Raw genomic sequence first — 25,188 nt, 5'->3', positions numbered from 1 at the left:
AAGTAGTTCCTGCTACAGATGTGGCATGAATTAATGACACTTTATAGCCCGCTCTATCTCCCCAAAGGGACTCAGGGTGGCTTACAAGAAATATACAGTGGCAAATATTCAATGCCAAACAATAATATGCAAACAAATCCAAAACAATTCCATAAATAACCGGATAACTCAAGTAAGCCAAATACAGTGGTCCCTCACTCCTTCGCGGTCCACTTATCACGGACTCACTGCTTCACAGGGTTTTTTTAATTTTTTTAAAAAAGAATTCACCCTCCTTACCTTCCTCATCCTCCTCCTCTTTGCCGCCTGGGGCCTCTTGCTGTGACGCCACATGGGGCCCAAAGAAGATGGGGAAAGAAGAGCCGCCCCCTTGCCCTCCTTACCTTCTTTTTCCTCCTCCTCATTGCCACATGGGGCCTCTTGCTACCGCTTGGGCCCTGCGGCTGAGGAGGCATTGCGGGGCCCAAGCAGGGGCAAGAGGCTCCATGTGACGATGAAGAGGAAGGTAAGGAGGGTGAGGAGGGAAGAGGAGAGAGTGTCCCTACATCGTGGAATTTACGTCCAGGAACATAACACCTGTAATAAGTGAGGGACCACTGTATGACATAATACACATAATTACAGATAGTGTCATTGCACTAAATTATCAATGTTTTTTTCTTAAATTGTACATTTAAACATTCATTCAAAACTTTAGTGACCTAGAATAAAAAAATGACATAATTAAAAATATATTACATCCTTAAAAACTCATTAAAAATTTCTAGTATTAGGTTAAAATTATTGAGGGGGATGGTAAACCGCAGATGAACGAGGCGGACATTAGCAGCTAGGCAAGAATCTTATAGATGTACTTAATCCTCCTCCTCTCCATAGGCTAAATTACATAGCTGTGTCTTTCGTAGCCTTTTAAAGGATAGGAGGGACAAGGCCACTTGTGTTGGTTTATATAAACAGTCTGCACCTGAACCATTGAGAGCTTTATAGGTGATTACTAGCACTGTATTTAGTCCAGGAAGCAGATCAGCAACCAGTGGAGCTGCTGTAACATAGGCGCTGTCCACTGCCTGTACAGTGCTCCAGTTAGTAGTCAGGCAGTCGATTTCTGAATCAATTGCAGCTTCCGAACTGTCTACAAAGGCAGTCCCACATACAGAGCATTACAGTAGCCCAAACTGGATGTGATCAAGGCATGGACCATCACGACCAAGTCTGGCGCTCAAGGTATGGGCGCAGCTGGTGCACAAGTTTTAAATGTGCAAAGGGGCTCTTAGCCACTTCCAACACCTGGGGTTCCAGGTCAGTGATGAGTCCAGGATCTCGCCCAGACTGCAAACCTGTGTCTTCAGAGGGAGTGCAGCCCAGTCCAACACAGGCTGTAATCCTGCACCAACCAATACAATTCACTTGCATGTGATGCTCCTTCCATGTTCATATCACAGCGAAAACTTTTGGAAGACTCAAAGTTTATTCCCAAGTATCTTCTTTTTTATTATTCTTCACTTCTCTAGTTACTTTTAATTTTGAAAACAATCAAGAACTTAAAGCAGAATGGTAATTACTGTAATGAAGTGAACTCAATTCATACGCAAATAAAAGATGGAACCATTTAGGTTTAAGCAAACAGCAGTAAATCAAATTTCATAAAGGGACTCTAAAAGGTGAAACTGCATCTAGTTTCTGTTTGCTTTACTTAATTACCATTTTACATTGCAGTTAGATTGGCAACCCATAAAACCAACTGAAACTTGAGTGTCATCATTTTTTTCGTTAGATTACTGACTATTTGCAAGCTAAAGATCACAAAATTACTTCCTTTTTCAGTTTTATTTCTATCATGTCCTTTTAATTTGGATATTCCAAGACTCTATGCTTCCTTGTACCATCAATTCGAACCAATCTAAATAATTTCCTTATAGATATGCTTTCCTTTTCTGAAATGAATGGAAATAATATATCAAAGAGTATATTCAAAATGCAGAAGAAATTGGTTAAAACTAACTACAAACCAAGTTACTCACACAGGATTTTTATCCCAATTTGCATCTACTGTCTAGCTTTTCTTATTTTCTAGTACTATTGATAAAGAAAAAAACTGAATGAGCATGTACCCCTTTCAATCTTTTTTTAAGGAGGTCCTGTTGCCTGTAATTACGAAGCTGTTCTGCAAATCTGACGGCAGATGCAGTGAAGGTTTCCAAGGCGAATTTCTCTGGCGGGCGAGCATTTCTTGTTGGGTTCATACGGCGCTGTATCGGGCCTTCGGAAAATTTCTTTCTTGGAGTTCTTTTCTGTTTCTGAATAAAGAGGGAAAAAGCTTAAGACTTAAGTGTTTGAGTATGAAATTTTCATACTCAAACACTATCCTTCTCAACAGATTTAGCTTCCTTAATATGTGACACCTTCCCATTTCCATAAAAACCTCCCCAAATACTCATATATAAAATAAATACATTTCAGGCCAAGGTAAAAGTTTTAACAGAAATATACCTGTCTTCAAACATTTACAAACAGCAGTATTTATTTGGTTGTATTTAGATCCTGCTTTCCTCCTGATTCTGGAATGCAAGACATGTTACTACATAATTTAAAGACAATTAAAATACAGTAAGTATTAAAAAGCAACAAAAAGGGCCATCTATATAAATAAAAATGTAATGTTCATTTGTGGGATTAACATAATTCAAAAACCAATGGATGAATTAACACCAAATTTGGACACAATACACCTATCACGCCAACGAGTGACCATCACTCATAAAAACACTGGAAAACACAGCAGAAGAGACTTAAGAAGCAAAAAAAAACCCCAAAAACATTACAATGCATGCGCAACCCCCCCCCCCACACACACACACATATACCCAAACATACATGTATACACATATACACAAATATATACACACAGAAAACACATATACACAGACTGGGCCACAGCATCGTGTGGCAGGGGACGGCTAGTGTGTGTGTGTGTATATATATAATTTTCAAAATTATTGTGAATAGTGTTACACAAAATTATTCAAACATTCTAAACATTTTCCCTTGGTAACACATATTTACATCATTTCTGTTGGAGCATGTAAAAATCAGTTGGTGAGTGTGTTAACTGGAAATGCAAAGCACAAAGCTGATTGGTTGGGCTACATCCAGGAAGCTAGCTGAGCCTGGGAGTTTTGGCAACAGATACATGTTTAGGCTTGCCAAGACAAGTTTGTATTTCTGCTTCTGAGCTGTTAGAAGAAGACCCTTCACATGGACACCCTAGAACCATTTGAATCTCTCTCAAAGGACACTGTGTGAGTCAATACAACCGTTTACATGACTGTATATTTGTTGCTCTGCATAATAAAGAATAAACACCTTATTCTTTACTGATCACCGGCGTGGCATATCTGTTCTCTAACAAGACAGTGTGTGGATTGGCAAAGAAGTGATTTTCATTCTACCACAATTTCCCCTTTCTCTCCCTCCCAGGGAACAGTTTACGAATTTTGCTGTACTTATTGTTCAATGATGAGGATAATCTTGTTTAATTCCTTATACTTATCTCTCCCTTTTATTCTACAAACCTTTCCACTTTGCCTCCCATGACTTCCTGATTTGTCCCATCCTGTAGTAACTTTTCCTTTCAATAATGTAGTCTTGGAGGAGGTAGTCTGCTAAATATTTATAACATGTTTTTGTGTCCCATTTCTTTTGGTTCTTTCAGCCTAAAGCGACTGAGGCTTTAATTGCATCTAACATGTAATTTATTATTCCCTCCCATTATTCCCATATTAAAAGAGCTGAATTAAAGTTGTTTTTTTAAAGCAGCAAATCATAATAATATAATTGCCACACAGTTGTTGCTGCTGCTGCTGCTGCTGTAAGTTTTGTGCCTTCAAATAATTTCTAACTAGGGGTGCATCTACAATGTAGAATTAATGCAGTTTGACACCACCTTAACTGCCATGAGTCAATACTATGGAATCCTGGAATTTTTAACTCTGACAGAGGACGCGAAAGTACAACTGCTGTGATTCCATAGCACTGACTCATAGCAGTTAAAGTGATGTTGGACTGCATTAATTTGCCAATACAGAAGCACCAAAGACTCTTGTGATCAACACACAGTCTTCACCGAGTGTGGTCCCAATCAGTGGTATGGTTAACACAATGATAGTGGCTTCTCAATCTGTTGCAACCTTCTTCAGCCTTCACAGCTGTTGTAATATGTACCATGTTATCCTTCAACTGATCCACCGTTGAGGTTTTCAGGTCTTCAGATTGTGCTTGGTCTGGAACCTCCCCTGCAGCCCTTCCTGGGAGTGCATGACTCCAGTGGTTACGCCCACAGGTTTATTGGAACATCCAATCCCCCTCACCACCACAAGGGAGCAATCCATCAATTGTTTATAAAGCTATTGTCCTCCCAACCCTACTATACGACTGCAAAACGTGGACTGTATACAGATGTTACACTCAACTCCTGGAACAATTCCATCGGCATTGCCAATCCTGAAAATCTCTTGGGAAGACAGGTGGACAAATGTCAGTGTGCTGGAAGAAGCAATGAAGAGATGCTCCTACGCCATCAACTCCGCTGGACTGACTACATTGTCTGAATGCCCAATCACCATCTTCCAAAGCAGTTACTACACTCACAACTCAAGAATGGGAAATGTAATGTTCATCGACAAGAAAAGAGTTTAAAGATGGGCGAAAGAGAGAAACGTGCCAAGAGGAAGGCACGTCAAGCCAACCTGACCAGGACCGCCTTCCATCTGGTTCCACAACCACCTACGGACTCACCGCAAGAACACTACACGTGGAGGACCATCATCCTCGGACAATAAGGGATCGCCTAAGTAAGTAACAGGTCTCCAGACTCAGGCTCCAGAATCCACTCAAAGAATAGCTCATAATATGGAAGAACTGCAGACGAGGGCGATAACTGCCAACAAACGTATGAGGTAAATGGAAATATCTCCCAGTTATACTTACAGGTGTTGAGGGAGGAGTTTTAACTGGAAACAGGTCAGGTAGAGAATGGAGTTCTGCTAATAACTGTGCAAGCTGAAATGTAGAAAAATGACACCATTGATACCTAAGTTGAGCAGTAGTTCAAACAGGCTCTCAATACTAATAGCTGGTTTACTGGATACTCAATTTCTTGCTTGTTTTTTAAATGTAACTCATTTACATGTACATGAAAGGATCAGCTGTAATGACAGACCTATCATTTTCCAAATTTAGATTTCTGAAAAAAAATTAATAAAAATAATTTAAAATTACTGTGCCATAACTAAATTGATTTTCTTACAAGTGTATCACATAACCAGAGAGTTGGAAAAGACCACAAGGGCCATCTAATAAAACCCATTTTGTCATGCAGAAGTACACTATCAACACACTCTCAACAGATGGCCATCCAATCTTTGCTTAAAAACCCAGAAAAGGAGTTCCCACCACATTCCCAGGTAGTACATTCACTGTCAAATTATTTGTACTACCAGAAAGATCTTCCTCATGTATAATTTTAATCTCTTTTCCTGTAGTTTGGATCTATCACTCTGCACCCTACACTATGGAGCAGCCAAAAAAAAGCTTGTTCCATCTTCCATATGGCATCCTTTCAAATATAAACATGGTTACCATGTCACCTCTTAACCTATTCTTAACCTAAAACATGCCCAGCTCCCTAAGCCGTTCTTCACAGGGATTGGTTTCCAGCTCTTTCATCATTTTGGTCACCATTTTCTGGACATGTTCCAGTTTGGGGATATCCTTCTTGAATTATGGTACCCAGAACTGGACACAGTATTTCAGCTGACGTCTGGCCAAAGCAGAATAGGATGGTACTATTACTTTTTGCCACTATACTTCTATTGATGTGGCCTAGAGCAGTGGTTCTCAACCTGTGGGTCCTCAGGTGTTTTGGCCTACAACTCCATGTAATCCCAGACAGTTTACCAGCTGTTAAGATTTCTGGGAGTTGGAAGGCCAAAACATCTGGAGACCCACAGGTTGAGAACCACAGGCCTAGTGTGTCATTGTCTTTTTCGTGTCTAGAAAGTAACAGAAATTATAAATTCTTATAGAATTTTGGAAGTATACTGATTTATGCAAATTGTTCATAATTCTGTAGTCTAGAGCAATGGTTCTCAAAGTGTGTTCTGCAGAGCCATGTTGAGGGGCTCCACATTTATGTTGGTCAAAACATTTGACCATGCACGCACGCACACGCACACACACATACACACACACAATAGATAGATAGATAGACTATAATATATAAACATTTCTTGGGGCTCTACAATAAACATTTGCTTCAAAAAGAGCTCTGTAGTTGAAAAAGTTTGAGAATCCCTGGTCTAGAGCAAAGATTTTTATGTGTAGGACTGACAATAAATTACACCTAATACATACTTTTGTTCTTTCTTTCTTTGCACCAGTCCAAGAACCACCACTTTGCACAGCAGTGGTCTAGAATTTGCAATGATCCCACAACCCTTAATCTCCATGGTTCCTATAACTAGTAGTATAAATTAAAATACTGTATATACTTTTACAGATAATGCAGCTTTCACACCAGTTCTTACCATTGCTTTATTTTCTTTTATATTCATGGCTCTTTTCAACAAAGCATCAGAGTTTTCATCTGGGTCCTCTTTATCATCTTCCCCCGACTCAGAAGATGCTGTTTCAGAGTCTACTTTCCTCAAAGTTTTATTATTTTTCGTTTGTGTAAAAGAGGGCGAGTGTTCATTGTTCATTGAGGAGAATTTAGAAGAAATCTTCTCAGATGATTTCTTGGCTGGAAACTGCAAGGCTACACGAAAGCCAAAGCTTCTCCTCTTGGAGGAGGATCTTCTATCTTCATTCTCTTTGCCTTGTTCTGCCTTCTTCAAGGGCAAAGGGTCGTTTTCCAAATCGGATTCCTCTGCCTAAACAACAAAATGGATGAAACATCCTACATTGATATTGTTGGAAATAGCAAACTCCCAAGCCTTCACTATTTGTTTGTTAATGTACATATTTGCTAACCTGTATCATATGTATATATTGCTTTGCCAGTTTGATTGTACCTCTTTGGTGTGGGAGGGGCTACAGACATGTGAGTGTACTGAGCATGTTCGGACTCAAGACTCCATTTTGTTATCAGTATGCTTTTGAATTTCAATGTTAGCGGTTCACTGTAGACCTTGGTGGAGGTGGATACAGTATGCTTTTGGACTTATGCAGGAACAGTTTACTATATGTTTGCTTTGAGAAGCAGTGAGTACAGCTATACAGTTTGGACTTTCATAAGATGTATACTTCTCTGGACTATTGATTAAAAATGATGCCCTGTGTTCTCAACAAAGAGAAACTACATCTTATCTATAACAGAAATGTGACTGCATTCTGAATTAATACAAGATGTTTGTGAGTAAACAAGATACGTTACCTTTTAAAGAAGATTTTTTTTTGTCTCTAAGTGCATATTTTAAACTAAGAAATGTAAAGGGAAAGTATATGTTTTGGGCAACTGCAATTTCAATTTCAACTTCAAAGAAACACTTTCAAAACTCTGCTAGCTAAGTCTATTTTTTTGTGCAGTGGCATGTCTGTGTCCCTGGCAGTTCAAAGACATGGTTTATCAGTTCAACAGCTGAGTTACCTGTGTGCCATTACATGAATGCTTGTGAACATCACTTTTTCAAAGGGTTGACTTCTAACAAGGTCATGCCTTTCCTTGACTAGCGGTTTTCAAAAGGTGGTCTCCAGATGTTCATGGAGATTCACATTTGCCAAAAGGATATGACATCATTTTTCTTTTCAAAAAGGTTATGAAAGCCATTTTTCCAAAATATATCAGCCAAATTATAGCAGTACAGATCTCATGGGGAAAATAATTAACCTATCAACAGATTAAACCTGATTTAATGGGACTAATTCGACAGTAAGTAGGCATAGATTTATGTCAGAAGAAATAATCCCACATTGGAGAGCACAGGACTAAGATGGAGAACGTGTTTTGCATGCAGAAGATCTTTATCAATCTATGATACCTCCAGTTCACAAAAATATTGTCCAGTAGGCAATGTGGAAAACCCATTGCTTGATATGCTGGAAGTTCAAGCACAGCTTTAAGTATTATTGTCCTTTTCTTACATCTGTTGCAAGAAAATCCCCAAACAAACCAAGAAAATCCACAAACAAACTAAGATAATGCAGGGAATCCCAGCTTCCATGGGAGGAATTCACCATGCCAATAATTTATTATTTTCTTTCTTTTTTTTAAAGGCCAACACTAGCCTTGGAAAATTAAGTCAACCCTGGCATAGTTCTTATAGACATATATGCATAGAATGGTCAAACTTACAAAATAATAAATGGTAGAAAAATGAGACTCAAACCTCTACATCTTCCTTGCCACCAATGCCATGTTCATTTGAAGAAAATCCTTCAAACACTTCATTTTCAGCATCCGTATCTTCTGTGAAAATCTCTCTCATTTCCTTAGTCAGGTATTTGGGCTGCAAAGAAACATCCAGCAATATCAAACATTTAGCTAGGCAAATGTTCTCAGTATTAACACAAGGATCCTCACAAGGACTTGCAAGGAGCCTCACAATCAAAGTAAAAGCAGGCACTGTGTTGACAATAAACTGGGAAAATGTGAAACTCTGCTGAATGGATAAGTAAATACAATGTGTAAGGCAAACATGAAAAAAAGATAAAGGTTTTCCCCAACATTAAGTCCAGTCGTGTCTGACTCTGAGGGTTGGTGCTCATCTCCATTTCTAAGCCGAAGAGCTGGCGTTGTCCGTAGACACCTCCAAAGTCATGTGGCCAGCATGACTGCATGGAGCGCGGTTACTTTCCCACCAGAACAGTAGTAATAATAATAATAATAATAATAATAATAATAATAATAACTTTATTTTTGTACCCTGCCTCCATCTCCCCTAAAGGATTCGGGGCGGCTTACAAAGGGACAAGCCCAGGGAGCACAAAGTTAAAAACATAACACAATAACATAGCATCAAAACAAAACCAAACAAAAATATATCACAATAAAACATAACATCATAAAAACAGTACCATACACAACAATAAAAGTGCTGAGTTCAGAGGGCTCTGTGTTTGTGCAAATTCCTAGAAAGAGCTAAGGGAAAGTGCAAAATTCACAAGGCAGAGATGCGAGGATAATGTTCCTATTGATCTACTCACATTTGCATGTTTTTGAACTGCTAAGTTAGCAGAAGCTGGGGCTAACAGTGGGAGCTCACCCCACTCTCTGGATTTGAATCGGCGACCTTTCCATAAGCAAGTTCAGCAGCTCAGCGGTTTAACCCACTGCGCCACCGGGGGCTCGAACATGATCAAAAGCTAACCATAAAGACATTTATAGAAAGTTTCCTATGCTATCTCCCCACAATAGGTATATGATTCCTAAAAGTTGAAGCAGCCTAGTTTTCCAATGCCTTAATTCTTTCATGTCTCCTGTGTCTACAGCCTTTTCGCTCCTGCTTCCATTGACATTGCTGACAAAATTGGAGATATAGTATTTAAACAGTCTTAAAATCTCACTGCACATAAAACTGAGAGAATGCAAGCAATTCCCTAGTTTCTTTGTATTGATATGTAACCATAAAGTTGTAATGTATTTCCTGCTTCCCAAGTATTTCAAGAGTTTTCATTTTATTAGATACACAGTGTCGCAGTGTACTTCCTGAAATTACAGAGAAAAGTCTATAAAAGAAATGAAATAATTCAAAGCACCTGTCAATCTTTCTACCTCAAAAGAAAAGGAACAGGGCAAGGCAGAGAGGAAACCACACGTACATGTACAAAACATGCATCTTTGCAGAATCCCAGTTCTACAATGGAGTATGTTTGTCTTTTCCCCTCTCTGCTGCTTCAACTTCTCATGCAAGACTTAACATGACCTTCATACAACTGCAATTCACTAAGTATTGTTATCCCCCCTTTCCCTGTCCTCCCTTCCCCAAATTTAATTATACACTCTATTATATAGAGGTAATGTAAGTGAGAATGAGATACAATAGGTAGAAAAAAAAACTTCTATGGGAGCAGAAGGGGGAATCATTCAAATACATTTTTTAAAAAAAATCCTAAGAATTATTAAAGATAATTGGAGGGCTTTCTTGGTAAAAATTTTTTTTTTTTCTTTTCAGTACAGCTGGTTGCAGAACAGACACATACACAAAAGAAACATTACATTTCTGTCTGACAGAATGAAAGATATATCATGTCTACGTACTGGCTTTCCTTGCCAGTCAGTTTGATGGTATTTTTCCAAACAAAGGTGGAAAACTAACTGCCCTTAGAGATATTTCTGGGAATCTGACACTAAAATATTTTGGGTCCCGCCCCTTTGCTCCTGCACACCAATGGCATGCAGCTCTGAAATTCAATCCATCCCCTAAAACATGTTTTCTATTCTTTAGGTAATTTGTAGTCTGGCAAAGCTTCATGTTCATGGGGTAAATTGGGTTGGTTTTCACAAGGCTGACACAAAAAACCAGATCCTAGAATTGGCAAAATAAGGCAAGGATGGGCAACTGTAACTTTCCAGCTGTTGTTATACACATCAGCCTTAGCCAGCAATGCAATAAAGTCAGGATAACAGCAATCTAAACAAATCTGGAATGTCACAGAGGCAAGGTGTGCAGTTACAACATGCCTCCTCACATCCAAGGCCTCCATCAGGCCAACAACTCCTATGGCCATCGCATCCAAGCATGCTGCTGCTCAGCAACTGGAACTGAATTTGGTTTTATAGAGACAATCCATGGCAGTAAAGGTGAATCACTTAATCCTATCTGTGAGCATTATCTAGTAGAATTGGGCCTTTTGGATATTGGGATCCACTTCAGATGCCCACTCTGAAATAACTCAACTTCTGCCCATGGAATAGAATCTGAAGGCAGTACTCAAGGCAACAATGGCTATGTCTTTGTGTGATATGTAATGTTATTTTATGTGATGTGTTTAATAATATTCAATGTTTTATCACGGGAGGGTCAATTTTGATGTTTTATACTGGTTTTTATCGATGCCATTGAATTGTTGCCAACACTGTGAACTGCCCTGAGTCCCCTTCGGGGTAGAGAAGGGTGGAATACAAATACTGGTAATAATAATAATAATAATAATAATAATAATAATAATAAATCACCACCTGCCAGCAGTAAAGAACTGGTGGGATCCAAAACCCACAAAGGTCGTGGAAAATGAACATGCAAAAATACTGTGGGACTTTCGAATCCAGACTGACAAAGTTTTGGAACACAATACACCAGAAAAAAAGTCTGGATTATTGATGTCGCCATACCGGGTGACAGTCACATTGAGGAAAAACAACAGGAAACCCTCAGCTGCTATCAAGACTTCAAAATCGAACTGCAAAGGCATAAACCAGTACAGCTGGTCCCAGTGGTCATTGGCACACTGGGTGCCGTGCCAAAAGATCTCAGCCGGCATTTGGAAACAATAAACATCGACAAAATCACGATCTGTCAACTGCAAAAGGCCACCTTACTTGGATCTGCATGCATCATTCGAAAACATATCACACAGTCCTAGACGCTTGGGAAGTGTTCGACTTGTGATTTTGTGATACGAAATCCAGCATATAGATCTCGTTTCCTATGTCATACTGTAGTAGTAGTAGTAGTAGTAGTAGTAGTAGTAGTAGTAATAGTGACTATGCATTCCCATAAAAAGGTATCTGTGAAGTGTTGAAAAACTTCAATTGTGAATCCAAGGAGGTTAAACAACATGGGATTCAACAACATGCCCAAAATTTGAGGGCCTCATCCCACGCATTCTGGGCTCTGTTTCCATGCTCTTCAGAAACAGAGTCCCACAAAGGCCATCACATGATGTAAACAGCATTTCCAGAACCCAGAATGTGTTTTTAGGAGTTTGGTGCCAACTGACTCCAAACAGGGGAATACAGGAGAAAGACTGACCTCAACACAGAAAGGACATGGGATAACTGCTCATCCCAGTAGACAGACTTCGACAGGAGGGAACGGAATAAGACATTTCCCTCTTCTTTCCCCCAATTTCCCCCAGCTTATGGGATGAGTTTCTAAGATAGTTATTGTGACAGTATTATGCTGCATGAGAACCAGTAAAATCACATCCTACGCAAATCTACATGCAATTAAGCACTGATGAATAGAAAAGGGCTTACTTTTGCCTTGGCTTACATACTGCACTCTTGATGGTGGGTTATCAAGCAGACTTTAAAGAAAATATACCTTTAAAGGAACTTAACTCTAAAATAAATGAAACTCCTATTCAATGCTGGGAATAAACCTAAATTTATCTTTGCTGTTTAATTTTCAGTTACCAGGTGTAACACACCTCTGCATTACTGCTATACCTTCTCTCGAAAAATGTAGCAGCAGAAGTCATGTCAATGTCTGTATTAGGCTATCACAGTCAATTTGTCAAAACCCTTTAAGAAACTCACAAGAGATTTAGATCTATCAGATCTGAAATTTTAAGTTTTACTTCTAAAGTCACCACCTTTCAGCACTTTTTTTTTTTGCTGAACTCTGCGAAAAGAACTCTAAAAATCTTCCACTAAAATCATTAATGAAAAAAGAGAAAATGCACTCCTGTTTAATATTTGGAAAAGGATTCTGGAAGGAAAATGTAACCAGATTTCATTTTTGGCCACAATAAATGCATATGAGCAATGAACTGTTTCATGTTCACAGGAAGTTTTCTTTACGGTTCACAAGCTATAAGAGGATTTATTTACCATTTTCCTTGACTCCAGTGAATCAAAACTCTCATAGCTGTCCTTCGGAGATCCTGTTTCCATGGGAACATCAGGTCCAAAACCAAAAAAGTCTTCATCGTCACTTGGGGCATTAAATACATCAGCCAACTTGAGCATCTGTTTCCAGTTCATTAAGAGAAATAGAACATGAAGTCAGCCACAGCAGTAATCATTTTACAGATCATCTCATGAGAATACAGGCATGCTATTCAATCACCATTCAAATTCCTTACACAGATAAAGTACATACAAAGAATATATATAAGAGTGCTCATGATGAAATGGGACAACACAGCTTAGCTTGAAACCTGCCCCTGAGGATCTCAAGAATCTAGAAGCTAGCAGATCTGCCCATCATTTCTCAAATTATGCTTTTCCTGCATTGCAAGGGGTTTGACTAGATGGCCCAAATGATCTCTTTCAACTCTTATGATTCAATGATTCTGTAATATGTAGGGGCTGACATTTAATCTCACTCAAACCCCATCCCCATGACAAGAAGAGTGCCAGGCTCTGGTGCCCTTAAAGAACCCAACTTTACGCTGAGTTGATCCTGTGTTGTATGCTGAGTTGACATGCGTCAGTTCCACCTGAAAGGAGTATCAGAGACACAATGGCCTTGGTGCCCAGGATGTGACTCACATTTAGTATAATCTACAACCCATTCTCTCCAACTTTATAGCTGGATCAAAACTACTCCTTGATCCAGTCATAAGGTTCGAAAGGATAGATTGTAGAGCAGTGGTTCTCAACCTAGGGTCCCCAGATGTTTTTGGCCTTCAACTCCCAGAAATCCTAACAGCTGGTAAACTAGCTGGGATTTTTGGGAATTGTAGGCCAAAAACATCTGGGGACCCCAGGTTGAGAACCACTGTTGTAGAGAGTCGGGACAAGGTTCCTTTCTAACAGCTAAAGAGCTGGGTTAAACTGACAGATCATTCAAGGTCTTTCATCTAATGGCTACTAAATGTGAGTAACATCTTGGGTACTGAAGCTGTAGTGTCTCTATCACTCCTTTCAAATCTACCCTTTGGAGGAAAGGAAAGATTCTGGGAAAATCTCTAACTCTCATATTGGAAGATAGGGTGGGATATAAATAAAGATGATGTTGATATATCAGTAGTTCCCAATCTGTGGTCCATGGATCACCAGTGGTCCACAAGAACTAAAATATGGTCCACGTTTTCACCATTACTACACCGTTGCAATGAGTGTGACTGATCTTGCAAAACCCTCTTATAGTGCCAAGGCTTAATAAATACTTTTTTTGTGGGCAAGAAGATAACTAAACCAAATCTAAACTTGACCAAAACGTATTTGTAACCCTTTTGCTTCTAATGTTGGAGAGTGGTCCCTGGTCAAAAAAAGGTTGGGAACCACTGTTATATATGTAGGGGAAAATTGGTTTGGAGATCCTTAGTTTAACAACCAACTTTTAAAAATGCAATTTCACTATAAATATTCATACACTACAACTCTCATATTAGTGGGGACACATTCCTAAACTGTGGAAATAGGCAACTGTGAATAGCAGTGAACCCTAGCATTTTCCAGGTCCTCCAAAGCAACTCTATGATAATTTCAGGTAGCGATTGTTCATACCATAGAGTCTTGAAAACAAGTCCATAACTGTTAGTCTCTTCTAAAATATTTAACTAGCCCATCTGCGTAGGTCAAATGTTGGGTGTATACAAATGCATACACCCAACATCTACCCAGCTCTTTAAGATGCTCCCCACAGGGCATAGTCTCCAGACCTTTCATCATTTTAGTCACCATCCTCTGGACACCTTCCAGTTTGTCAGTATCTCTTTTGAACAGTGGTGCCCAGAATTGGACAAATTATTCCAGGTGAGGTCTAACCAAATGCAGAATGCAAAGGCACTATGACATCCCTCAATCTAGACACTACACTCCTTTTGATGCAGCCCAAAATCTCTCATTCGCTTTTTTAGCTGCTGCATCACACTGTTGGCTCATGTTCAACTTGTTGTCCACAAAGATTCCAATATCTTTCTCACACGGACTGTTGTCAAGTCAAACATCACCCATTCTGTATCTTTGCATTTCATTTGTTCTGTCTAAGTGTAGTACCTTACATTTGTACTTGTTGAAATTGATTTGGTTAGTTTTGGCCCAGCTCTCTAATCTGTTAAGGTCATTTTGAATTCTGATCTTGTCCTCTTGGAGTAGCACCACTCCACACTTCCAATATTTCAATTCAGGTCTCATTTCTAAATACGCCATAACATTTTTCTGAACAAATTACTGAAGTTTGTAAACAGACAACTAGAAAGAAGTAGCTATTTTCAGGTTTCGGCATGCTTATACAAAATACAAACTCATTATCAAGGAATGTTCCACACTGTGGCCAAGTTATACATTCTTGGATATTTAAAATGTCTCATCTATTGCTGCTCCGTCTATATGTTGAAATTCAACTATAGATAGGCCAAGAAGGGATTACTCTGATTTTTGCAACCAAGTCAAAATAGCATAGCACATAAAGCACCCGCCCTCTCTCACAAACACATACGTTTAAAGAAATGAGTGCTTCAGGCTATCAATACTGCAACGTATTGCTGATTTCCAAAGGATTCTTAAATTCTATTATCACAGTTAAAATGCTGAAAGTTTACACACACACACACATCTTAGAGTTTCAAAAGAGTGGTCTTACCTAAACTTACCTGGAGATGCCAGGGATGTTTCATTTATTTATTTAATGTACAGGCAGTCCCTGAGTTACAAACATCCGACTTACAAATGACTGATTGTTAAAAATAGGAGTGAGACTACAGAAAGTGAGAAAAATCCACCCCTTGGAAGGGAAATGCCCTTCTGAAAGAGTTAACTTGGGGAAAAGGTGTCTCCACTGAAGCTTTGTAACCAATCTTTGTTTCCACAATAAGACAGATTTTTCAAAATCCAATTATCACAGGGACAGAAAGCAAAAAGCTAAGAAGTATATATTTTTGGTTGGTGTTACACTTTAAACAAATTAAACTTAAGAACAAACCAACAGAACCTATCTTGAGGACTGTTTGTACATGTTGCTTTTCTCCCGGATGGGGACTCAAGGTGGCTTCCAAAAACAGCTAAAACATGTAACACACAACATAAAATTAAAATTCTATAATGCACTGTTTCTCAACCTAGGGGTCAGGACTGCTGGAGGGGGTTGCAAGGGGGGTTTCAGAGGGGTCGCCAAAGACCATCAGAAAACACATATTCCTGATGGTCTTAGGAACCCTTTTGTCAGAGAAGGCTGAAGATATTTCTGCCTGTCCTTCTCTTCCTTTGATGTTGGTGAACTACAACTCGCAGAATTAAAAAACAGCCTCCCAACCCTACCAGTATTCAATGTTGGCCATGTAGGTAGTATGCCAAGTTTGGTGCAGATCCATTGTGGACTGGGTTCAGAGTGCTCTTTGATTATAGGTTAACTATAAATCCCAGCAACTACCACTCCCAAATGTAAAGATCTATTTCCCCCAAACTCCACCAGTGTTCACATTTGGGCATATTGAGTATTTGTGCCAAGTTTGGTCCAAATCCATCACTGTTTGAGTCCACAGTATTCTCTGGATGTAGGTGAACTACAACTCCAAAATTCAAGATCAATGCCCACCAAACCTTTCCATTATTTTATCTTGGTCATGGGAGTTCTGTGTGCCAAATTTGAATCAATTCTTTGATTGTAGGTTGACTATAAATCCCAACAACTACAACTTCCAAATGATAAAATCAATCCTCCCCTCAACCCCACCAATATTCAAATTTGGGTGTATTGGGTATTTGTGCCAAATTTGATCCAGTGAAAAACATCCTGAATGTCAGATATTTACATTACGATTCATAACAGGAGCAAAATTACAGTTATAAAGTAGCAACAAAAATAATTTTATGCTTGGGGGTCAACACAATATGAGAAAGGGTCAAGGCACGAGGAAGGTTGAGAACCACTACTATAATGCATTTAAAAGTCAATTAAAACACACCAAAGTTAAAAGATCTATAAAATGGGACCAATAAAAAGATTCAACTTGGGGCCTATCACATCCACGGAGCCATGGCTTCTCCCCCAACCATCTCATATAAAGTTTATAGTCCCACAGTTCTATACTTCATTTTACAAGAGGAGTTAAAAACCGAGTACTACAAATGTTCATGGCAGAATGCAAATGCATATGAAGGACTGTGAAGTCTTGTTGCTATGAATAACTGGCTTTGAGGAGCCAGTGCATTAGTTCTTGCCCTATTGTACAGCTAAGCTAGCGACTGCTGTGACTATAGTATGCCTAATTTCTTCTTCTGCATCTACACTAGGAGTCATTATGGGGCTATAATTACCATTTATTAATGAAGACTTTTAAAATAAAGTACCTTTTTATTTCTGTGTATAGATGTTAAGGGAGTCGGAATAAAGTAACGCTGCAGAATCTTCAAAAGGCTTTTCTTTTGGACCTCCCCCCATCTGCATTAATTTTCAAGAGACTTATTAAAACATTCGGGAGTTCCCATATGGCGAAATGCCTTAATTTTACAATACACTCTATTTGCTTAAGGTGGACACAGTCAATTGGGTAGTGCATTGAATACCCTGGTGGTGCATCAAGCCACAAAGGAAGCTGGTTTCTTGCCACTGGTACTCTTATTTTCACATCTAGCTCCAAAAAAAGTATGTTTTGTATAGGGGTAATTTAGCAGATAACTACTGTACACCCTTGACATAATGGCTACCTGATTTGTTTTAAAAGCCTCGAAATTCAATAGTGGGAAAACAAAAAAACAATTCAACACCTGGGTAGAACAGCTTGGCTATACAATAGCATTCATCTGTTGGGTTGGCACCAACACTTAGAAACTTTTGTGATTTTAACTTCCCAAATCAGTATGATCTAAACTGATTTGGGTCAAACTGCAGGCCCGTGGGCCAAATGTAGCCGACCATGTAATTTTATGTAACCTTCCAGATCCTGGACTACAACTCCTGCATTGCTCATCATTGGACATTATGAATAGAGCTGATGGGAGTTGTGATACAGTAACCTTTGCAAGGTTGCAATTGTTTCCATCAGGATAGTGGGATATGAATTTAGATACAAGGCTTGAGGGCATGATGCCTGACTTTAAAATGTCATTTAACCTTTCCCCAACCTCAGACCCACAAGTACTATTGGGATGCAATTCCATCATCCCCATCATTAGCTGACTGCATAATCAAAAGTAGCAGGAGCTATCGTACAATAGCATCTAGAGACCTAAATTGAATAAAAACTAAAAAGCACCGACCACTAAATAAAAATACTATAGTTGGCGCTCTATATCCACAGATTCTCCATCCATGGATTCAACAGTCGGCCCTGTGCAACCAACCATAAGGCCGATGTGACCCTGGTGAAAATGAGTGACACCCCAGATCAAGAGCCACACTGGCTGAGGGATTTTGACAACTGCCATTCAAAGATGTATGTTCACCAAGTTTTAGTGGGGACATGTGAGTATTTCACTACGAACTAAGAACATCTCAGATCTCATCTCTGCTGCACCTCCAGATGGTCCCTTCAAGCATTTCTGACTTAATGGTGATCCTAACACAAACCCAACACAGGGTTTTCTGAGGCTGAGTGTGTGTGACTTTCTCAGGGCTGTTCAAACCTTGGTCTCCAGACTTATAATCCAAAACTTAAACTAATACAACACACCAGCTCCAGCTACCCACTGCCAAAACCAAATCCTATCCTCCCTCTTCGGGAAATGAAGGTTGAGTCCAAATGTCCTTATGACACTTCCCGTGCCCACAGCACCAAAATAAGAAGTCATCTACTCTAACCATTTAATGCAGTTTCAAACCGGTACTGAAGAAAGTGCAAACGATTACCTAGAGATTACCTGGATACAGTTTAAGATCCGGATAGTGATAGCACCAACCACAAAGCACTGGTGCATATTAAGGGCTTTCTTTTGTGTGCTTTTATTTGAGCTTGTTGTCCGGCCACCACAGATGGAAGCTAGATTGAAACTACATTAAATTGTCAGTTCAGATGGGGACTAAGTCCCAGACAGTCTTCTCTAGACCCGAGTTTAGAGCTGGAAGGAAAGCTGAGATTGTCCCGGGATTTGGGCTAAACTTGCCAAGCCTTCTTCAAATGCCCCAACAGCCCACTACAAGAGAAGATATGAGTCTCTGCACTGCTACTTCTCCAGCCCCACTCTTAGGGTGTATCTACACTGGAGAATTAATGCAGTTTGACTCCACTTTAATAATAATTATTATTATCTTTATTTATATCCTGCCACCATTTCTCAAAAGGGACTCGGGGCAGCTTACAAGGCACTACAGATGTTGTGTATAACATAAGCAGTACATTAGTATAAAAACAGTATCAGATAATTTATAAAAGCAACCACTATTAACACATCAAATAAAATAAAAACACAGTTTAAAGCACAGACCATCTGTAGTTAAAACTAGCTGCCTTCAAATCACAAATGAAATGCCAAAATGTCAACTTCATATGGGCCCATTTCAGCCTACTCAAGGTCAACGATCTGCTTAAAAATCCATGTTTTTAGGCCCAATGCAATGGATTCCTGGGAGTTGGGCGGAGAAAGTTAAAGCTTGTAAAACTACAACTCCCATGTTATAATTCCCTAGCTTTGAGCCACAGCAGTTGAAGTAGTGTCAAACTGTAATAATTCTATAATGTACAAGGACCCTTAGAAACGCAAGATCACAGATAAGAGCAGAAATACAATACCAATACCGTTCTTATTTTAATGTCAGATCTCTTCTAAGGTTCCCAGTGTTAGTATTTTGCACCAAAGTTACTGAAGAGTCTTGAGAATATCTTAAATGTCAGCTATGTTGCATTCCATAGAAATCTGTAAAGTGCCACAAGACTCTTCTGAATAGGCAGTCCCCAAGTTGCAAACCAGGTAGGTTCTGTAGGTTTGCTCTTAAGTTGAATTTGTATGTAAGTCAAAACAGGTACATTTTTAAGTGTTTTCAATTTTTGAAAAAAAAATGGCTTGTTGTGGAATCAAGGATTGGTGATACAAGCTTCAGTGGAGACCATTTCCCCATAAAAACCTTTTCAGGAATGAATTTCCCTTCCAAGGGGTAGATTTCTCACTTCCTGCCTGGGGGGAATCCTTTGTTGGGAGGTGATTAGCTGGCCCTGATTGTTTCTTGTCTGGAATTCCCATTTTGGCAGGAAGTAGCCAGGCTTTGAAGCTGCAAGGCTTCAAACTGCATCAACTGCAACATTCACACTTGCCTCAAACAGACAAAGAGTTCTTTCTCCCACCCTGGACATTATTCCACGGATATATAAACATCACTTGCCTAGTCTCCAACAAATCTCACAACCTGAGGATGCCTGCCATAGATGTGGGTGAAACATCAGGAGAGAATGCTTCTGGAACATGGCAATGCAGCCCAGAAAACTCACTGCAGCCCAAAAACAAAAAGACAGGGAGGCCTCAAACACAGAGGAGGCCGGGCTTCTTTCACTCTTAAACAACTGCAATCTTACTTTTGCAAGGAATTCTCTGCCAGAACTGCCCTCTGGAAAATCATTTCGAAAGCACATTCTTTTGTTTGTTTCTTTGTTGGCCCCACCTCCTGAAGTCTAAAATCTCTCGAGCTTTCCCTAGAAGCTAGTGATAGTTTCCTTGGTTCAGGACTAAATAAATACCCTGAAGGCACCAGATCCTGTCTGATCCTGGATGCTAAGCAGGGTCAGTCCTGGATAGTACTTGGATGGGAAACCACCAATGAATGCCATAAGCAACATTTATTTATTTACAACATTTATATACCACCCTTCTCACCCCAAAGGGCTTACAAGTTATATGTACAAACAATATATTATATTATTACCATAGCACAATAGTAGTATTACATATTACTATATTGTACTATACACCTACTGTCATATTATTAGTAACACTACATGTAATATAGCATATATAGTTATTATTAGTATTAAATTGTATTACAATATTATGATCAATATTATATGTACATAAAATATAATTATTAGCATAGTAAAATATTAGTAATATATATTACTATATTTTACTATACCACTGTACTGTCATATTATTAATACTACATATAATACTACATATATTATATTATAGTATTACTAGTATTATATTGTATTACAATATTATGATCTACTGTCGAAGGCTTTCATGGTCGGAATCACTGGGTTGTTGTAGGTTTTTTCGGGCTATATCGCCATGTTCTAGAGTCATTTCTCTTGACGTTTCGCCTGCATCTACCTCTGAGGATGCTTGCCATAGATGCAGGCAAAACATCAGGAGAAATGCCTCTAGAATATGGCGATATAGCCCAAAAAAACCTACAACAACCCAATATTATGATCAATATTATATGTAGATACAATATATTATAATTATTAGCATAGCACAATATTAGTATGTGTAATATAAAATATATTATTATATTATATTGTAGTATTACTAGTATGATATTGTATTACATTATGATCAGTATTATATGTACATACAATATATTATTATTAGCACAGCACAATATTAGTATTATATATGAGGGACTTAGACCGGTTTCCAACCATAATATACATACAGTCAATAAAACATCACACTTCATATTGCAATAAAACATTAAAACATTAGAACAGCAAAACAGCAATTACATTCAATAAATACAATGGTCAGTCGTCCCACTAAATTCGATGTTCATCATCCTCCATCCATATCTCAGGGTATTGGCTCACTCATCGAATGCCTGTCTCCATAACCACATCTTCACCTTCTTCCTGAATGTCAGGATAGAAGGGGCGGTTCTGATCTCCGGTGGGAGAGAGTTCCAGAGTCGAGGGGCCACCACTGAGAAGGCCCTGTCCCTCGTCCCCACCAGATGCGCTTGCGAGGCCGGTGGGACCGAGAGCAGGGCCTCTCCAGACGATCTTAGTAATCTTGATGGTTCATAGGGGAGAATACGTTCGGAGAGGTAAACAGGGCCGGAGTCGTTTAGGGCTTTATAGGTTAACACATATAAGTTCAAATAAATAAATAAATAAATATTGCACAATACCACTCTACTACAATATTAATACTACATATAATATAAAACACATTATTATATTATTATATTGTATTATTACTAGTATTATATTGTATTATAATATTATATCAATATTGTTTGAACATACAATATATTATAATTATTAGCATAGCACAATATTAGTATTCTATATTATTATATTCTACTATACTGCAATATTATTAGTGATATTACATGTAATATATAATATATAATTATATTTCAGAGGAATATTATTGTCACTTTGCAATAGGCCTAAGGACCCTAAAGGCACCAGATCCCAGTCTGATGCTGGGTGCTAAGCAGGGTCAGCCCTGGTTAGGGCTTGGAGGGGAGCCCACCAAGGCTACATTTCAGAGGAGAGCACTGCCAAACCCGCCTCTGAGCCTCCCTCGCCTAAGAAAGACCCAAGGCAAGGCAAGGCGCCTTCCCTCCAAACAGCTTTTGTGCCAAATCCAAATCACCCAACTTTTTCCAACAAGAAGAAACTTTTTTGTCCCTATGGCAGAAAGCCCTCCTTGGCCTTCCTGGACCCCAAACCCCGGAAAAGCCCGGATCAAGCCCACCTTTGCCTTCTTTTCCGCGCAAACCGCGTGATCCCAAATTCAAACGAGCGCTTCCTTGCCGCCGGACGCGGAGAGCGTGGCGAGAGGGGGCGGAAGAGGCGGAGAAGCAGGAGGAGCCCCGGCCGGAGCGCGCATGCGTCACTCCGAGTGCGCAGGCCAAGGCGAGCAAGCGGGCCGGTCCAGCGCCACCTTCAGGCGGCGAGAGGAAAGGCAACGCAAGGGAAAGTCCTGCAAAAGGGATAGTGGATTGTCGAAGGCTTTCATGACCGGAATCACTGGGTTGTTGTTGGTTTTTCTGGGCTATATGGCCATGTTCTGGAGGCATTTTCTCCTGACGTTTTGCCTGCATCTATGCCAAGCATCCTCAGAGGTAGTGAGGGCTGTTGGAAATAGGAAAATGGGTTTATATATCTGTGGAATGACCAAGGTGGGACAAAGGACTTCTGATTGCTGCAGCTAAGTGTGAATGTTTCAACTGACCACCTTGATTGCTGATTGACAGCAAAACAACAGAGAGTAAACAATCAGGCACATCAAATCACTCCCAACGAAAGATTCCCCCCAGGCACTTCCAAGCCATTAAATGCTAATCTAGGTGGTCAGTTGAAACATTCACATCTAGCTCCCTCCAGGGTTCCCGACGCCCAGGTTGAGAAACACTGGTGTAAATAAATAATCAAATACAGCTGCAAGTCCCAGCAATCCTGGGTACCATTGCCAGTGGTAAGGAATTGTTGGTAGCTACAGTCTGGCATCATCTGCAGAACTTCATGATTTCCTCCATTCTTTCTTAGGGTTAAAGGGTTGTGCACAAATATTAACACTGAGTCATTTCAATAACGAGGAGCTCCCAATGGCGCGATGGGTTAAACCCCTGTGCTGACAGGACTGAAGTCTGACAGGTCGCAGGTTCAAATCCGGGGAGAGCGCGGATGAGCTCCCTCTATCAGCTCCAGCTCCTCATGCGGAGACATGAGGGAAGCCTCCCACAAGGATGGTCAAAACATTCGGGCGTCCCCTGGGCAACGTTCTTGCAGGTAGCTACAGTCTGGCATCATCTGCAGAACTTGCAGGTGGCCAATTCTCTCACACCAGAAGCAACTTGCAGTTTCTCAAGTTACTCCTAACACAACAACAAAAATCAATAACGGTTTGCATTGCAACACCATAAAGTTGAAACATACAGGTGTGATTTACGGTAAGCTTTGTTGGAAAAAACAAAAGAGAAAAGCAATAATGGTGGTAAGCAAATTCTCAGAAGTTCCTTGTGAAATAAGAGCCTTTTGTGTTCTCAAGGTGCCTTTCTGTTGGTGCTTGTCCTGCTCTTTAACATTATGGTGGAGCCATTCAATGCAGCTAAATAGCTGTCCATGAGCATGAACCAAATGATTGTGATAGAATGCCCTGTGATAAATTAAATGGAATTATAATACAAATGTGCAAGACATGAGCACTGTCAAATTCCCTTAAGAAATGTATAAAACCCAGGGCTGTTTTATATGCTTTGCCACTCCCTCTTCTTTGCTGCGGTCTGTCTTCTTTCAAAACTTTATACTTTTGTACAGTAATTCCTTTATTTTTAATATGCGATCATTCTTTCTCTGGTGTTTCCTTTTTTAATGTATGCTGCTTAGAATGCCTTTCTTTTGCCTTTATGTAACAGAGAAGCAGACTTTTTCATTTTATTGGAATTAATTTAACTGTAACCGCCCCAGCTGTATCACAAACACCTCTCCATTTACTGCCATGGATTTCCCATGCATTTACTGAATTTCTGCAACTGACAAAAATCCTCTTTTGAATTACTTCAAAGTCTTTTTTCCCAATGCTTTGGTTGTCTTTGTGTTATTATTACCTTCTCAAAAGGCTCTTATCAGCATTTCAGACATAACGTTACAGCTAGACCTTAGGTGCTCTTCATCGGCAACTTGAAACCTGACATTGGTTATATTTTATAACTATTGGTTCTGGAGTAGCCTTTGACTTTGCTCATCATCCTATGAGAGTATTTCTGATGATTGCTCAGCCCCTCCCTTTGAATTTCAACCAGGCAGTGAAATTCATAACCATAATTCTGCTTGAGACTTATGATACACCCTATAATTGGGCTGAAGCACTTTTGAACTGCTGTTTTCTGAGCAGAATAAATGTCTACATGAAGACACTATTAGCAGATATGAAAGCAGACCAAATCTGTCCATTGTAGGAAAATATAATTGTAGCATAAGGGCACTCTCTGGGAGTAAATGTGCTTCATTGAATAAGTACTATGCATACTGCTTTCCTAGTAATTTTTAACACTATATCAGAAATATTAAACTAAAGCTCAGCTCATTTTTTTTTAAAAATTGGGACCTTAACTGAATTGGGGGTCCACTGTAATAATAAGATTTTTAATCTCAGCTTCCTGCCATTACATTTTCCTCAATCTGTCAAACATTTTAAGTAGCCAGCACTTTCCCACAGTTCTCAATGAGTACTGACATACCTACCTTAAAAGGATTACTTGCTGCTGAGAAGAACTGTAATCCTCTTTTTTCTGCTCTCCAAATCCTCTCGTAAGTTTTTTTTAAAAGAAAAAAACCACGATTGAATCTTTTTTGCAATGCAGTATAATCATCATCTTATAAGATATAGTTGCATTAAATTTAAATTAATCTTAAATTTTACTTATACCTTCACCTGTCTTGAAGCAGCAACTATTCACTTTCCATCTTTGGTCCTTT

At 39.4% G+C, this 25,188-nt stretch overlaps 1 protein-coding gene across 1 annotated transcript in view; it reads right to left on the bottom strand.

The window, feature by feature from the left end:
• CDCA7L (cell division cycle associated 7 like) overlaps positions 1-22,575 on the bottom strand; it is a 29,996-nt gene extending 7,421 nt beyond the window's left edge. Inside the window, exons 1-6 of the mRNA XM_060782105.2 lie at positions 22,463-22,575; positions 12,773-12,910; positions 8,385-8,504; positions 6,585-6,929; positions 4,987-5,058; positions 2,112-2,297 (exon numbers count right to left, since the gene is read on the bottom strand). Of these exons, the coding sequence (XP_060638088.2) occupies positions 2,112-2,297; positions 4,987-5,058; positions 6,585-6,929; positions 8,385-8,504; positions 12,773-12,910 (861 nt within the window). The 5' untranslated portion in view covers positions 22,463-22,575. The remainder of the gene's footprint in view (positions 1-2,111; positions 2,298-4,986; positions 5,059-6,584; positions 6,930-8,384; positions 8,505-12,772; positions 12,911-22,462) is intronic.
• Between the last annotated feature and the right edge of the window lie 2,613 nt (positions 22,576-25,188).

The sequence above is a fragment of the Anolis sagrei genome, chromosome 6 (genome assembly GCF_037176765.1).
Source record: "Anolis sagrei isolate rAnoSag1 chromosome 6, rAnoSag1.mat, whole genome shotgun sequence".
NCBI classification, from domain to species: Eukaryota; Metazoa; Chordata; class Lepidosauria; order Squamata; family Dactyloidae; genus Anolis; species Anolis sagrei.
This window is presented reverse-complemented; position numbering and strand designations above follow the sequence as displayed.